The sequence below is a fragment of the Arabidopsis thaliana genome, chromosome 4 (assembly GCF_000001735.4).
Source record: "Arabidopsis thaliana chromosome 4, partial sequence".
NCBI lineage: Eukaryota > Viridiplantae > Streptophyta > Magnoliopsida > Brassicales > Brassicaceae > Arabidopsis > Arabidopsis thaliana.
Window position 1 is genome coordinate 5,813,742 of NC_003075.7, and position 13,708 is coordinate 5,827,449.

The 13,708-nt window shown below is 40.7% G+C and overlaps 3 protein-coding genes and 2 pseudogenes across 6 annotated transcripts; 4 read left to right on the top strand and 1 right to left on the bottom strand.

Moving 5' to 3' along the window:
* Positions 1 to 256: 256 nt before the first annotated feature.
* Positions 257 to 1,378, top strand: AT4G09120 (RING/U-box superfamily protein; the record flags this gene model as incomplete). The annotated part of the gene is made up of 1 exon (NM_116981.3): positions 257 to 1,378. The coding sequence occupies one exon, from the start codon at positions 257 to 259 to the stop codon at positions 1,292 to 1,294; it is 1,038 nt and encodes a 345-aa protein (NP_192651.1). The 3' UTR covers positions 1,295 to 1,378.
* A 655-nt stretch (positions 1,379 to 2,033) lies between these two features.
* Positions 2,034 to 3,181, top strand: AT4G09130 (RING/U-box superfamily protein; the record flags this gene model as incomplete). Its single annotated transcript, NM_116982.3, has 1 exon — positions 2,034 to 3,181. The coding sequence occupies exon 1, from the start codon at positions 2,108 to 2,110 to the stop codon at positions 3,179 to 3,181; it is 1,074 nt and encodes a 357-aa protein (NP_192652.1). The 5' UTR covers positions 2,034 to 2,107.
* Positions 3,182 to 3,200: 19 nt separating this feature from the next.
* On the bottom strand, positions 3,201 to 7,325 carry MLH1 (MUTL-homologue 1). Of its 2 annotated transcripts, NM_116983.3 has the most exons (16): positions 7,025 to 7,325; positions 6,754 to 6,926; positions 6,585 to 6,657; positions 6,370 to 6,504; positions 6,067 to 6,277; positions 5,822 to 5,970; positions 5,543 to 5,641; positions 5,377 to 5,446; positions 5,127 to 5,262; positions 4,810 to 4,904; positions 4,616 to 4,724; positions 4,361 to 4,526; positions 4,054 to 4,215; positions 3,787 to 3,943; positions 3,529 to 3,692; positions 3,201 to 3,410 (listed from the first exon to the last, which is right to left on the bottom strand). In NM_116983.3, the coding sequence occupies exons 1-16, from the start codon at positions 7,292 to 7,294 to the stop codon at positions 3,366 to 3,368; spliced, it is 2,214 nt and encodes a 737-aa protein (NP_567345.2). In that variant the 5' UTR covers positions 7,295 to 7,325; the 3' UTR covers positions 3,201 to 3,365. The 2 variants fall into 2 exon arrangements, with proteins under 2 accessions (NP_567345.2, NP_001328542.1); NM_001340612.1 differs by having other exon boundaries at positions 6,370 to 6,657.
* A 147-nt stretch (positions 7,326 to 7,472) lies between these two features.
* Positions 7,473 to 8,702, top strand: AT4G09143 (annotated as a pseudogene). The gene has a single exon.
* A 254-nt stretch (positions 8,703 to 8,956) lies between these two features.
* Positions 8,957 to 13,417, top strand: AT4G09146 (annotated as a pseudogene; the record flags this gene model as incomplete). Its single annotated transcript has 1 exon — positions 8,957 to 13,417.
* Between the last annotated feature and the right edge of the window lie 291 nt (positions 13,418 to 13,708).

Sequence of the window (13,708 nt, forward strand, 5' to 3'; positions counted from 1 at the left end):
ACTCAACAAGTTAATAGATAGGGTATCGGTGTAGTTGTAGTAGTACTTATTCAAAGTCAAAACGTTAAGAGGAAAAGACCAAACTAATCATTCGGACCGAAACAATTCCAACTTAACATAGTAGTAATACAATATTTACTGTCGTGACGAGCAGATCTTATTGATCTACGAATCAGAATCTCTAAAGTGTAACAACTTCTTCTTCTCTTTCTCTCGCTATAATCAAAATCAGAATCTTATTGAGGACGTTAACATTATGAATATCTTCACGAGATATCACCTTCCTCGGGTCGTATCAGGTGTTATATTGCCGCTCTTCCTTTTCCATCTTTTGCCTTACGTTACATGTCAGCAAGAGTCGGTACCAACAAACAGCATTAGACAAACCAATCTCTCAGCTGACTCAATAATTGCAATCGTTGTGCTTGCAATATTTATATCATTAGGCATGGTCTCTTGTTGCTTGCACTGCATATTCTATAGGGAAGAGATTGGGGCGGCAGGTCAAGATGTATTACACAGTAGAGCAAGGCGTGGGCTCGAGAAGGAAGTCATCGAGTCTTTTCCAACTTTCCTTTATTCAGAAGTTAAAGGGCTCAAGATAGGCAAAGGCGGTGTAGAATGTGCAATTTGTCTGAGCGAGTTTGAGGATCAAGAAACGCTACGTTGGATGCCTCCTTGTAGCCACACTTTCCATGCTAATTGCATCGATGTGTGGCTCTCTTCTTGGTCCACATGTCCGGTTTGTCGTGCAAATCTGTCTCTCAAACCCGGTGAGAGTTATCCATATCTGAACATGGATGTTGAAACGGGAGGTGTTCAAAAACTCCCCAATGAGAGAAGCTTGACAGGTAATAGTGTAACAACTAGATCGAGATCTACAGGGTTATTGTCGAGCTGGCGTATGGCTGAGATATTCGTCCCTAGATCTCATTCGACCGGACATTCATTGGTTCAACAACTAGGTGAAAATCTAGACCGGTTCACATTGCAATTACCAGAGGAGGTACAAAGACAATTAGTTAGCTTGAATCTGATAAGGAGAAGCCACATAGTCTTACCTCAAGCCGTGAGTTCGAGGCAGGGCTACAGGAGCGGGAGCGTTGGGAGCGAGAGAGGTGGTTTCTCTCAGGGACGGCAAACGCACCGAAGGGCCTTATCTATGTCTTTCTCTTTCTCTTTCCAAACTGCTTCTGTTCGGTCAATACATGACATGAATGATCAAGCCCAAGCTAAGGACAAATATTTTGGTGAACGGTCATTTGAACGCCTTATGCCAGAGGAGAAGGTCTAATCTATATACTTTTGTTTCCCTTATATTGAAGAAGATAAGTCACAATGGTGTTGGTCAGTCACGCGTGCCACGGTTTGGTTTAACCATTAACTAGTTCCAGTTATTTCATTCAAAGTGTGTAAACATAGTTAGATTAATGAGCCTACTCATATCAAAAGTTCCATCTTCAATCAGCGGTTTCAATTAGCATCATTCGAATATCTTGTACAGTTTCTCGGGGATGCTACCTGCAAAAAAAGTATAAAGAATGTAACTAATGTCTTTGTAAAATTTGATTCTCCCGACAAAAGTTTTTTACTTAATATAACATGTGAAGCTCCTTCTGGTAATTTAGAGAAATGGTAGCCTTTGATTTCTCACCTTTGAGTTTTTGACTTTGCATGATCATCCTTTTTTGTTTTCCTCAAAATGATATTACACCCTAATTCAATGTTTCCGAGACTTTTTCGACAGTTTTTTCAGTTGTCTACAAGTAGGAGGAATAGGTCAAAACTGTCTGGATAAAGTCTAGTTGCGTAGTCAACAAGTTAATATAGAGGACATGTGTGAGAATTGTACTTGTACTTGTACTTTTAAAACTTTTTAAAAGTCAAAACGTTGTTGGAAAAGGCCAAACTAATCATTCGGACCAAAATATATCTAACATATTAAGAATACAATATTTGTTGTCGTGCGGGCAGATCTTATTGTTCTACAAATCAGATTTGTATTTTATGTTGAACGACTTCGTCTTCTTCTCTATCTCGCTTGCGCTAAACGGAGACATGGAGCTCAAGTGATCGACCATTATATAGCAGAAGAACCGTTAATATCATGACTATCTTCACAAGAGATTTCAGCCATCGGATCCTAGCATGTGTTTTATTGCCACTCTTCCTTTTCCAATGTTTGCCTTACGTAACTTGCCAGCAAGGGTCGGAATCAGCAGGTCGCAATGGAAAAAGTAAAGAGTCATCGATAATTGGGATCGTTTTGCTTTCGTTGTTCCTCTTACTTTTGGTCGTTTATTGCTTAAACTATGGATGTTGTATTGAAGAGAATGAGACAGGAGGTCATGAAGTGTTACACAGTAGAGTGAGGCGTGGGATTGACAAGGACGTCATCGAGTCCTTTCCGGCTTTCCTATATTCAGAGGTTAAAGCGTTCAAGATAGGCAACGGCGGAGTTGAATGTGCAATTTGTCTATGCGAGTTTGAAGACGAAGAGCCGCTACGTTGGATGCCTCCTTGTAGCCATACTTTCCATGCTAATTGCATTGACGAATGGCTCTCTTCTCGGTCCACATGTCCCGTCTGCCGTGCAAATTTGTCTCTGAAGTCCGGTGACAGCTTTCCACATCCGAGTATGGATGTTGAAACGGGAAATGCACAGAGAGGTGTTCAAGAATCCCCCGATGAGAGAAGCTTGACAGGTAGTAGTGTTACATGTAATAATAATGCAAATTATACAACACCTCGATCAAGATCTACAGGGTTATTGTCGAGCTGGCATGTGCCTGAGCTATTCCTCCCTCGATCTCATTCGACTGGACATTCATTGGTTCAACCATGTCAGAATATAGACCGATTCACACTGCAATTACCGGAGGAGGTGCAAAGACAATTGGTAAGCCTGAACCTGATAAAGAGAAGCCATATAGCCTTACCTCGAGCCAGGAGTTCTAGACAGGGCTACAGGAGCGGAAGCGTTGGGAACGAGAGAACCGGTTTCTCTCAAGGACGGCAAACACTCAGGCGAGCCATATCTACGTCGCTATCTTTCTCTTTTCAACCTGCTCCTGTTCGGTCCACACTTGACAGGGACAATCTAATGCGAGAGACTTCCCAAGCTAATGACAAAGATTTTGGTGAACGGTCATTCCAACGCCTCATGCCAGAGAAAAACTAATCTAATTAACGAGGATAAGTCACAGGAAAAGGTTGAGTTTGATTGTTATGGTTTTGGTCAGTCGTGTGTGCCACAGTTTGGTTTAACCGTAAACTGGTTCCACTTTCATTCAAAGTCTAGAAACATAGTTAGAGCAAATGGAAGCTACTCATATCAAAAGTTCTTCTACAATCAGCGGTTTCAGTTAGCATCGTTCGAATATCTTGTACAGCTTTTCAAGGGATGCTACCTGCAAAAGAGTAAAAAGAATGTAATTAATGTCTTTGTGAAATTTGATTCTCCAGAAAAAAGTTTGTTTACTTAATGTAGCATGTGAAGCTCCTTATGGTAATTAAAGAAATGGTAACCTTTACAAAAGTCCCATTTGAAGCCATGGAAGCTGGTGGCTTCAAGAACAATCTCATTGACGGAAACAACACGTGTTGGATTGACCATTCACGTTGTGCCCATGCGTTTTCAGCATCTGACAGAAGATCTTGGTCAAGATTGTCCTCCATATCGACGTTACCCTCTGCAACAGTTGAATGTAAAATTAAATGCTCTCATCCATTTCAAATGCAGAGAACCAAAAGCGAAAACATTGTCCACTAGAGGAGGTTACATACCTAAATCTGACTTTTCCTGAGAGCTCTCACCTCTCTTACTATAGAACTGAATACCGTCACCCGATGGGTTTGGCAAAAGAGGAGGATGCATGGCGTAAAAGTTCCCAATAGCTGCAGAAACTCCTTGAAAGCAACTCTTCTCATCTTCCCACTCAACCTAAACAGTACGTTAGGGTGACATTAGAACCCACTATTACTATGATTAGTAGCACTTCAGTAGGCACGAATAGTGGATATAATTGTACAAATAGTAATCGCGTAACTCACATCATTTCCCAAGCATAGTAAAAATTCAGGAACACGATCCATGTCAGGTGTATACTGGTCGAGTATCACAGGAAGCCTTGACAAATTTGCACTGGAGTCAATGTGCACGCTGAAATACTCCTCTAACATTTCTGCTTTTTCCTTGAGGAGTTCTGTATTCATCTACATATTAAGATGAAACAAGTTAACCAAATCCATATGCAACATTACAGCCTCAAGAATTTGTTACTGTTGAGGATAAGAGCTGATAGAAGGAAGGAATAGTACAAAACCAGTAGCAGAAAACGATGCAGAAAGCAGAACTTACTTCAGCAATTCTTTCTTTCAGATCATCTTTTGTATCATTTCCTGGATCTAGATCCTCCTCTTTCAGAGCCAACAATATCAACTCTGACAAAGGGGCTGGATCGCTAAGCTGTATTGCGTTAAAATGAGCAAAACGACGAAGAGTTTGCTGATACATTAGCTCTTTGCTGCAAAACCCAATAAGATGGTATGCGGAATGAGATGTTTTGTTACGTACAGCTAAAACCCATCAAACATTAAATATTAAGAATAATACCTGAGATTCACCACATTTGCTAGATATAGATGGGTGTTATACTGAACTAAAGCAAAAACATCATCTGCCATTCCAACATATGTGCAATTCCTTACAGTCTCCAGCATACCTAACAGAGAATAATGTTGAGAAAAGCAGTTATGAGGATTGATTTAAGGTTTTGTTCGGAAGAATAACCATGCAGAGTAAACTACCTGGATGGCAGCAGCTGTCAACTCCAGCAATAAGTTCCTGGACACTAGAAAGATCAGCAGTTTCCTTTGGGTTTCTTCTTTGCCTTACAGAAGACCTGCAATTCCGTAATAAGATCAAGTGAATATACTGCAGTTGCGCAACACATCTAACCAATAAAGAATCATGCCAAAGAAACACCTGCAGGAAACAATTTTCACGGAAATTAAAGGAGTGAACATCTACTGGTAAATAAGATGAGAGTTTTGAATACAGTAATGACATGGGATCCAATGTTGTTTATATGTAACTACACGTCTTGTATCAGGTGGGGTCTTACCTTACTACACTCAAACTAGAAACCTTGTCAGGGAGACTTTGTGGCTTGGGTTGCAAAAAGGCATGTAACCTTCCAGCTGGATCTGATGAATCTGTTCTCACCATTTTGTTCACAGGAACTTTCTGTGTCTTTTGTCCTAGTAAATGAGAAGAGCACAAGCTTTTCTATGAAGCGAAAAGTACAGAAGAGTTTGCAACAGGAAAAGTTTTAGACTATGAAAGGCATTCAACCCAGAAAAATGGTACAATACCAGAAGGCTTCTGAGAAACTGGAGAATCACTTTTCTGAGATGTTAACGTAGATTGAATGTATTCCACTTTCTGTAGCATGCAAATATCGAAAGAAAACATGATTAGTAAATAAATGTTCTTAACCTCCAGAGAAAAATGTTGCTTCAGGTTCTTTTGCGAGCATACCTGCTCTTGAAACGTCCTAGTATCATTTGCGTTTCTCAGTTTTACTTCAACCTCTGACTGTATCATCTCAATAATGATTTCCTGGTTTAGAAGGCTAACCTGCACGATAGACCAAAGCATCTATTATTTTGTTGTATAAATAAGGAATTTATTATTCAAGCAAGTTAAGCAACAAATGCACAATTTTCTCATATAAAGTGTTGACTGTTGAACCCACATACATGAATATAGAGCAGCTACTAGGCCTTAAAGGTAAAATAAAAGGAGGAAAGCAATTACCTCTTTCTTTGTTGGGTGAATATTGATATCAACATGTTCCCGTGGCAAATTGATTGACATGTAGACAAAAGGTTTTGATGCTTTTGGCAATGTTGCAGCATAAACAATTTCAATGGCTCTTTTTAAGGCAGAGCATTCCACCAATCTATCTGTTGTAATCAATAAATTAAATGTCACATAGGCTTATCTAGTGATAAATCAGATATTACTAACTTTTCATTTCTACTAAGGAAAAAAATCCTCACCATTAATGAAAAGCACCAATATAGTCTTCTTAGCAACATAGTTAGAATTGGATATGAAACCCTCCATATCAAAAGTACAACCAGAGGAGTCACAGGAGGAAACTTCTACTTTCATCAAGTTCTTTGCAACTGATACTCCATATACAGACCTAATTGAATCAAGCCTTGAAGGTGACACGACTGAGTGAACATCAGCCTTAACAGCTCCATGCTGGCGAGACAGTATCATCCAAAATTCACTTCACAATTCCAAAACACAAAAGATTGCTAAATACGACTAGTTTAGTTAATAAGTATACCAACCTTTCGACAAGAAAAGCTGACATTATTGTAATGAATAGCCATCCGGCTCAGCAAATCCACGATTTTCCCGTAATCATCAGCAGAATTTTGAAGTGTCTTCCTTCTAGCAATCATATTGTAGAACAAATTCTCCACCTAAATCATACATAAACATGGAAAGTTACCGAAGAAAATCGTTTCCCCCGCTCTTTGCTTAACCAGATTTGAAAGATTACCATTATCTGTGTTCCTTTGACAGCAGCACACGCCTTTGGTTCATGCTCCATGACACCATCTCTATAAGACACTCTGAACAAACAAAAAATTGCAGATTCAATACAACAACACTGTTCTTCACACATTGAACAGAACAAAACATAACTTAATCAAACCAATGTTACAAACCTATAACCATGAATCTGGCCTTTAGTAATAGTAGTCACTGTAACATGAGCAACATAGGTCATACTAGCTAATGCCTCTCCTCTAAATCCCATTGAACTCAGAGAGAACAAATCCTCAAACTTAGTCAGCTTCGATGTTGTATGTCTCTCGCATAGTATCGGCAAGTCTTCACGCTACAAATCCGAATCAACAAGAACACAAAAACAAATCCAGAATCAGAAATTTCCCAAATTTGTGAAATTGAAAAAGAGAGTGTGTAGAAGAACCGTACTCTAATACCGTGACCGTCGTCGGAGACTTGAATGAGTTTCAAACCACCGTCTTTGACAACGACGCTTATGGAACTTGAATCGGCGTCGAGGCTGTTCTCAACGAGCTCTTTCACAGCTGAAACTGGACGCTGGATTACTTCACCAGCTGCGATACGGTTGACTACTGATTCTTCTAAGCGTTGAATCTTCGGTGGCTCTCTCGGTACAATCGTCGTCGCCGGAGATTCTTCCTCCTCCATCTCCGCCGTAAGAGACGAATCGTCGATCATCTCCTCCTCCGCAGAAACTAAAACCTCGCGCCAGATACAAATTGGGTCTGCTTAAGCCCAATTAGATTCTGAAAGCCCACTAGTGGCCCAAATTTATTTAGGGTTATAATTTGTCGTCGTGTATACCTTTTTCCTTTCCCTAAGCTGCAAGAAATCATTCGTTGTGAAAGTTGAAACAATGACGACGATGATCTACAATCTTCCAAGGGATTTGATCGAGGAGATCATTTCTAGGGTTCCTTTGAAATCTATGAAAGCGGTGAGATTAACTTGCAAAACTTGGAACAATTTATCCAAAAGTGAGGGTTTTACGAAGATGCACATTGGTAAAGTGACAACACCAACAAGAGATGGAGAGACTATGATGATCATGATGATGCCTCACAAACTTTGTTTAATGAGCGGTGTCGTCGACTTTGATCCATCTATAGAGGTTAAAGGTCAACTTTTCATTCACAATCAAGTGAGTATATCTAATATTTTCCACTTTGAGGGTTTGTTGTTATGCATCTTGAAAGACGACGTTACTAGGGTTTTGGTTTGGAATCCGTATTGGGGGCATACAAGGTGGATCAACCTCCGATATTCTCAACCTCCGAATGGATTTGATAGGTTTAGTTATGCTCTTGGATACGAAGATAAGGAATCTTGTCGTACCTTTAAGTTCCTGAGGTTTCTAGATTATTTCTACAATACACCCGAAACACAATCTTTTTGGTATGAAATCTATGATTTTGACTCGGGTTTATAGACAACTCTTGATGTCACTCCACACTGGGGTGTACATTGTTCTTCCAGTGGCGTTTCTATTAAGGGAAACACTTACTGGTGTGCTAAAGAAAGGAGGTCACAGGGTCACAAAGATCACATTATCTGTTTTGATTTTACAAGAGAGAGATTCGGGCCGCTTCTCCCTCTACCGTGCAGCGCTGTAGATGTGACTTTATCTTGTGTTAAAGAAGAGAAGCTTGCAGCTTTATTTCAGCGTTATCTGAGTTGGAGATATGGATTACGACTAAGATTGATGCCGAAACGGTGTCGTGGAGCAAGTTATTTAGAATTGATACGAGACCTAAGATAAAGATATCACATAGTTTCTTCGTAGACGAAGAGAAGAAAGTCTTCATGGGTTTCGGTAGAAACCTTGACCCCGACTCTAATTGTCTCAAAACATTTATTAGCATCGTCGGAGAGGATGGATACTTAGAAAAACTGAATCTTGTAGACGGAAACTGTAAACAATATGTTATCTCTTATATTCCAAGTTTGGTCCAAATCAAGGAAGGTTCACGATGCAAAAAGAGAAAACAAAGTGGTTTAGAAAAGCGTCGATTTGATCAAAACATGTTGAGACTTGCCTCAATTGAAAAGTTTGTTTATGAGCAATATATGTTGGGCTGTGTGGCCTTAGCCCATTTATATTGTATAGATTAACTAGGTCTAAACTTATCGTGTATATAAAGGCATTGCCTCTTGCCGTAATCAATAAGAATCTTCTTTTCACAACCTCGATTGATTCTTGACATGGTATCAGAGCACAATACCTAACTACTAAAAGGTTTTTGTGATCGATTCTGTGATCTCTCCTTCCGCTATAAGAGATCGCTTTCTTATTCCTTCTAACTTCTCTACTTAATACTTGCATCAAACTCTCCGTTCATCATGAGTACTGAATTGGCTCTCGCTAGCTCCACCACACCAGCTAGGACTGAAACAAGGCGTACAATCTCGCCATATGATCTCACATCCGGTGATAATCCCGGAACTCTCATCTCCAAACCGTTGCTTCGTGGACCCAACTACGACGAATGGGCCACAAATCTTCGTTTGGCGTTAAAAGCTAGAAAGAAATTTGGGTTTGCTGATGGATCTATTCCACAACCAGTTGAGACAGATCCCGATTTCGAAGATTGGACTGCCAACAATGCTCTTGTGGTTTCATGGATGAAGCTCACCATCGATGAAACTGTTTCCACATCTATGTCTCATCTCGACGATTCTCATGAGCTCTGGACACACATTCAGAAACGCTTTGGTGTCAAGAATGGACAACATGTTCAGCGACTCAAAACAGAGTTAGCAACCTGTCGTCAAAAAGGAGTGGCCATTGAAACTTACTACGGCTGTCTCTCTCAACTGTGGTGTAGCTTGGCGGATTACCAACAAGCTAAAACCATGGACGACGTCAGAAAAGAACGTGAAGAAGACAAATTGCATCAGTTTCTTATGGGACTTGATGAATCTGTGTACGGAGCTGTCAAGTCGGCTCTTCTCTCTCGAGTGCCACTACCTTCTCTCGAGGAAGCTTACAATGCTTTGACACAAGACGAAGAATCCAAATCCTTGAGTCGCTTACATAACGAGAGGGTTGACGGTGTTAGCTTCGCGGTCCAAACTACTTCACGACCTCGAGATTCTTCAGAAAACAGAGTCTGTAGTAATTGTGGCCGTGTTGGTCATCTCGCCGAACAATGTTTCAAATTAATCGGGTATCCTCCTTGGCTCGAAGAAAAATTGCGTCTTAAAAACACTGCATCTTCTTCACGTGGTGGTTTAAGTTCGTTCAAAGGAAAACAGAGTCATGGTCGTGGATCTTCTATTAATCATGTCGCTTCTTCTGGAATGGCTGCCAATGTTGTTACGAATTCATCGCTCACTTCTCCATTGACATCAGATGATCGCATAGGACTTAGTGGGCTGAATGATTCACAATGGAAAATTTTACAAACGATTCTTGAGGAACGGAAATCTACCTTAAATGATCATCAGTCTGGTAAGTATTTTCTTGAATCTTGGATAATTGATTCTGGAGCCACAAATCATATGACTGGTTCTCTTGCATTTCTCCGTAATGTTTGTGATATGCCTCCTGTTTTGATTAAACTTCCTGATGGACGTTTTACAACCGCTACAAAACAAGGCAGTGTTCAGTTAGGCTCTTCTTTAGATCTTCAAGATGTTCTGTTTGTTGATGGTCTTCACTGCCATCTCATCTCCGTTTCACAACTGACTAGAACACGTCGCTGCATTTTTCAGATCACTGACAAAGTTTGCATTGTCCAGGACCGCACCACTCTGATGCTGATTGGAGCAGGTAGAGAGCTGAATGGCTTATATTTTTTCCGAGGAGTGGAAACAGCAGCTGCGGTGACTAGTAAGGCTTTGCCGTCTTCACAGTTATGGCACCAACGTTTAGGACATCCATCCTCGAAGGCTTTGCATTTGTTACCTTTTTCTGATGTTACTAGTAGTACTTTTGATTCAAAGACTTGCGAAATCTGTATTCAAGCTAAACACACTAGAGATCCTTTTCCTTTGAGCAGTAATAAGACGAGTTTTGCTTTTGAATTAGTGCATTGTGATCTCTGGGGTCTGTATAGAACCACTTCAATATGCGGCTCTCGTTATTTTCTTACTCTAGTTGATGATTATTCTCGAGCAGTATGGTTATACCTCTTACCATCGAAACAAGAAGCTCCAAAGCATCTCAAAAACTTCATCGCTCTAGTAGAACGACAATACACTACCAACATCAAGATTATCCGAAGTGATAATGGTTCTGAGTTTATTTGTCTCTCGGATTTCTTTGCACAAAAAGGAATCATACATGAAACTTCTTGTGTAGGTACTCCTCAACAAAATGGTCGCGTTGAACGCAAACACCGCCATATCCTTAATGTTGCTCGTGCTCTCCGATTTCAGTCTGGTTTACCTATTGAGTTTTGGAGTTATTGTGCTCTTACTGCAGCATATCTCATTAACAGAACTCCAACTCCATTACTTAAGGGAAAGACACCATTTGAGCTCATATATAATCGTCCTCCACCACTGCAGCATATTCGCATTTTTGGATGTATTTGTTATGTTCATAATCTGAAGCATGGAGGAGATAAATTTGCCAGTCGTAGCCATAAATCCATTTTTCTTGGTTATCCATTTGCAAAGAAAGGATGGAGGGTCTATAATATAGAAACTGGTGTGGTTTCAGTTTCACGTGATGTAGTTTTCCGTGAAACAGAGTTTCATTTCCCTATCTCTGTTATGGATTCGTCACCATCACTTGATCCGGTTCTCGTTGATTCATCTGAATTAGAAGAAATCTCTATGACTCCTCCGGTCACTCCGTCTTCTCCGGCTACTCCATCTTCTCCGGTCACTCCGTCTTCTCCGGTTACTCCGTCTTCTCCGGTTAGTCCGTCTTCTCCGGTTACTCCGTCTTCTCCGGTCACTCCTCTATCTTCAACTACAACCTCAGCTGCGATAGACACCATTGAGGATATTACCACTGATCTTGAGGATTCAACCTCTATGGATTTTTTTCCTGATGATGAAGATGAGTTTTCTCCCACTGCTACAGAATCTCCTGCTTCATCGTCATCTCCTGTACACCCTCCAGCAGTTCAACTAGAGCTTCTCGGTAAAGGTCATCGTCCAAAGAGACCTCCTGTTAAACTTGCTGACTACGTCACGACTCTTCTTCATCAACCATTCCCTTCCGCGACTCCGTATCCTTTGGACAACTACATCTCTAGTTCACGTTTCTCAGATAATTATCAAGCATATATTCTCGCTATTACATCTGGAAATGAGCCTCGAAACTATAACGAAGCTATGCTTGATGATCATTGGAAGGGTGCGGTTTCAGATGAAATTGGTTCGCTTGAAAATCTTGGTACTTGGACAGTCGAAGACTTGCCTCCAGGGAAGAAAGCTCTTGGTTGTAAATGGGTGTTTCGTCTAAAATACAAATCTGACGGCACACTTGAACGACACAAAGCACGTTTGGTTGTTCTTGGTAACAATCAAACCGAAGGTCTTGATTACACAGAAACTTTTGCTCCGGTTGCGAAAATGGTCACAGTCCGCGCTTTTCTTCAGCAAGTTGTTTCACTTGACTGGGAGGTTCATCAAATGGATGTTCACAACGCGTTTCTCCATGGTGATCTTGACGAAGAGGTATACATGCAATTTCCTCCGAGATTTCGTACTGGTGACAAGACAAAAGTATGTCGTTTACGCAAATCTTTGTATGGTCTCAAACAAGCTCCTCGTTGTTGGTTCGCAAAGCTCACATCGGCATTGAAGAACTACGGTTTTATTCAAGATATTTCAGATTACTCTTTGTTTATCTTTCACAAAAACGGAGTTCGACTTCATGTTTTAGTATACGTGGACGATTTGATCATCACGGGTACTACTATTGCTGTGATTACAGAGTTTAAACATTACTTAAGCTCTTGTTTCTATATGAAGGATCTTGGAATTTTGCGGTACTTCTTGGGAATTGAGGTTGCTCGGAGTCCTGAAGGTATCTACTTATGCCAACGAAAGTACGCACTTGACATTATCACAGAAACGGGTCTCCTTGGTGTTAAACCGGCTTCTTTTCCATTGGAACAAAATCATAAGCTTGCTTTTGCCACTGGTGAAACAATAGACGACCCACTTCGATACCGTCGTCTAGTTGGGCGCATTATTTATCTTGCGACTACGAGGCCTGAATTATCATATGTTATTCATATTCTCTCACAGTTCATGCATAATCCTAAACCGGCTCATTGGGAAGCTGCTCTTCGCGTCGTCAGATATCTAAAGTCTAGTCCTGGTCAAGGTATTCTCCTACGTGCTAATACACCTTTGGTTCTCTCTGCCTGGTGCGATTCAGACTTTGGAGCATGTCCTCATTCAGATCGATCTCTCACCGGTTGGTTTATTCAGTTGGGTGGCTCTCCTTTATCTTGGAAGACACAGAAACAAAATGTTATTTCCCGCTCTTCTGCCAAAGCTGAATACAGGGCTATGGCAGAAACAGTGAGTGAAATCATATGGATCCGTGAATTACTTCCCGCTCTCGGTATTCCGTGTACTGCTCCTACCACACTCCATTCAGATAGTTTATCAGCCATAAGTCTTGCTGCTAATCCTGTCTATCATGCTCGCACTAAACATGTGCGTCGAGACGTCCATTTCATTCGCGATGAGCTCGTCAATGGCACTATCGCTACTAAGCACGTCTCAACCACTTCTCAGCTAGCGGACATTCTCACTAAAGCCTTAGGACGAAAAGAGTTTGCAGACTTTCTTGCCAAGCTTGGTATCTGCAATCTCCATATACCAGCTTGAGGAGGGGTGTTGGGCTGTGTGGCCTTAGCCCATTTATATTGTATAAATTAACTAGGTCTAAACTTATCGTGTATATAAAGGCATTGCCTCTTGCCGTAATCAATAAGAATCTTCTTTTCACAACCTCGATTGATTCTTGACAATATATATAACTAGGAGGAGGCGTAAAAGGAGAAAACAGGTAATTTTTTGCTCTTGTACCTTTGATATTTTTACTGAAAGTGAAGCTTATGGTGATTACACTTGTGGTCTACAGGAGCAGAACATTGAGAGTGGGTCGAGTATTGGAAA

What these genes read in the sequence shown, in the direction of transcription:
- MLH1 (NM_116983.3), bottom strand. Translation starts at nt 7,294, where the DNA reads ATGATCGACGATTCGTCTCTTACGGCGGAGATGGAGGAGGAAGAATCT. An exon ending in TGAAAGAAAGAATTGCTGAA is followed by an intron (nt 4,216 to 4,360) that starts GTAAGTTCTGCT and finishes CTTAATATGTAG; the next exon opens with ATGAATACAGAACTCCTCAA. An exon ending in CAAATGGGACTTTTGTAAAG is followed by an intron (nt 3,411 to 3,528) that starts GTTACCATTTCT and finishes ACTCTTTTGCAG; the next exon opens with GTAGCATCCCTTGAAAAGCT.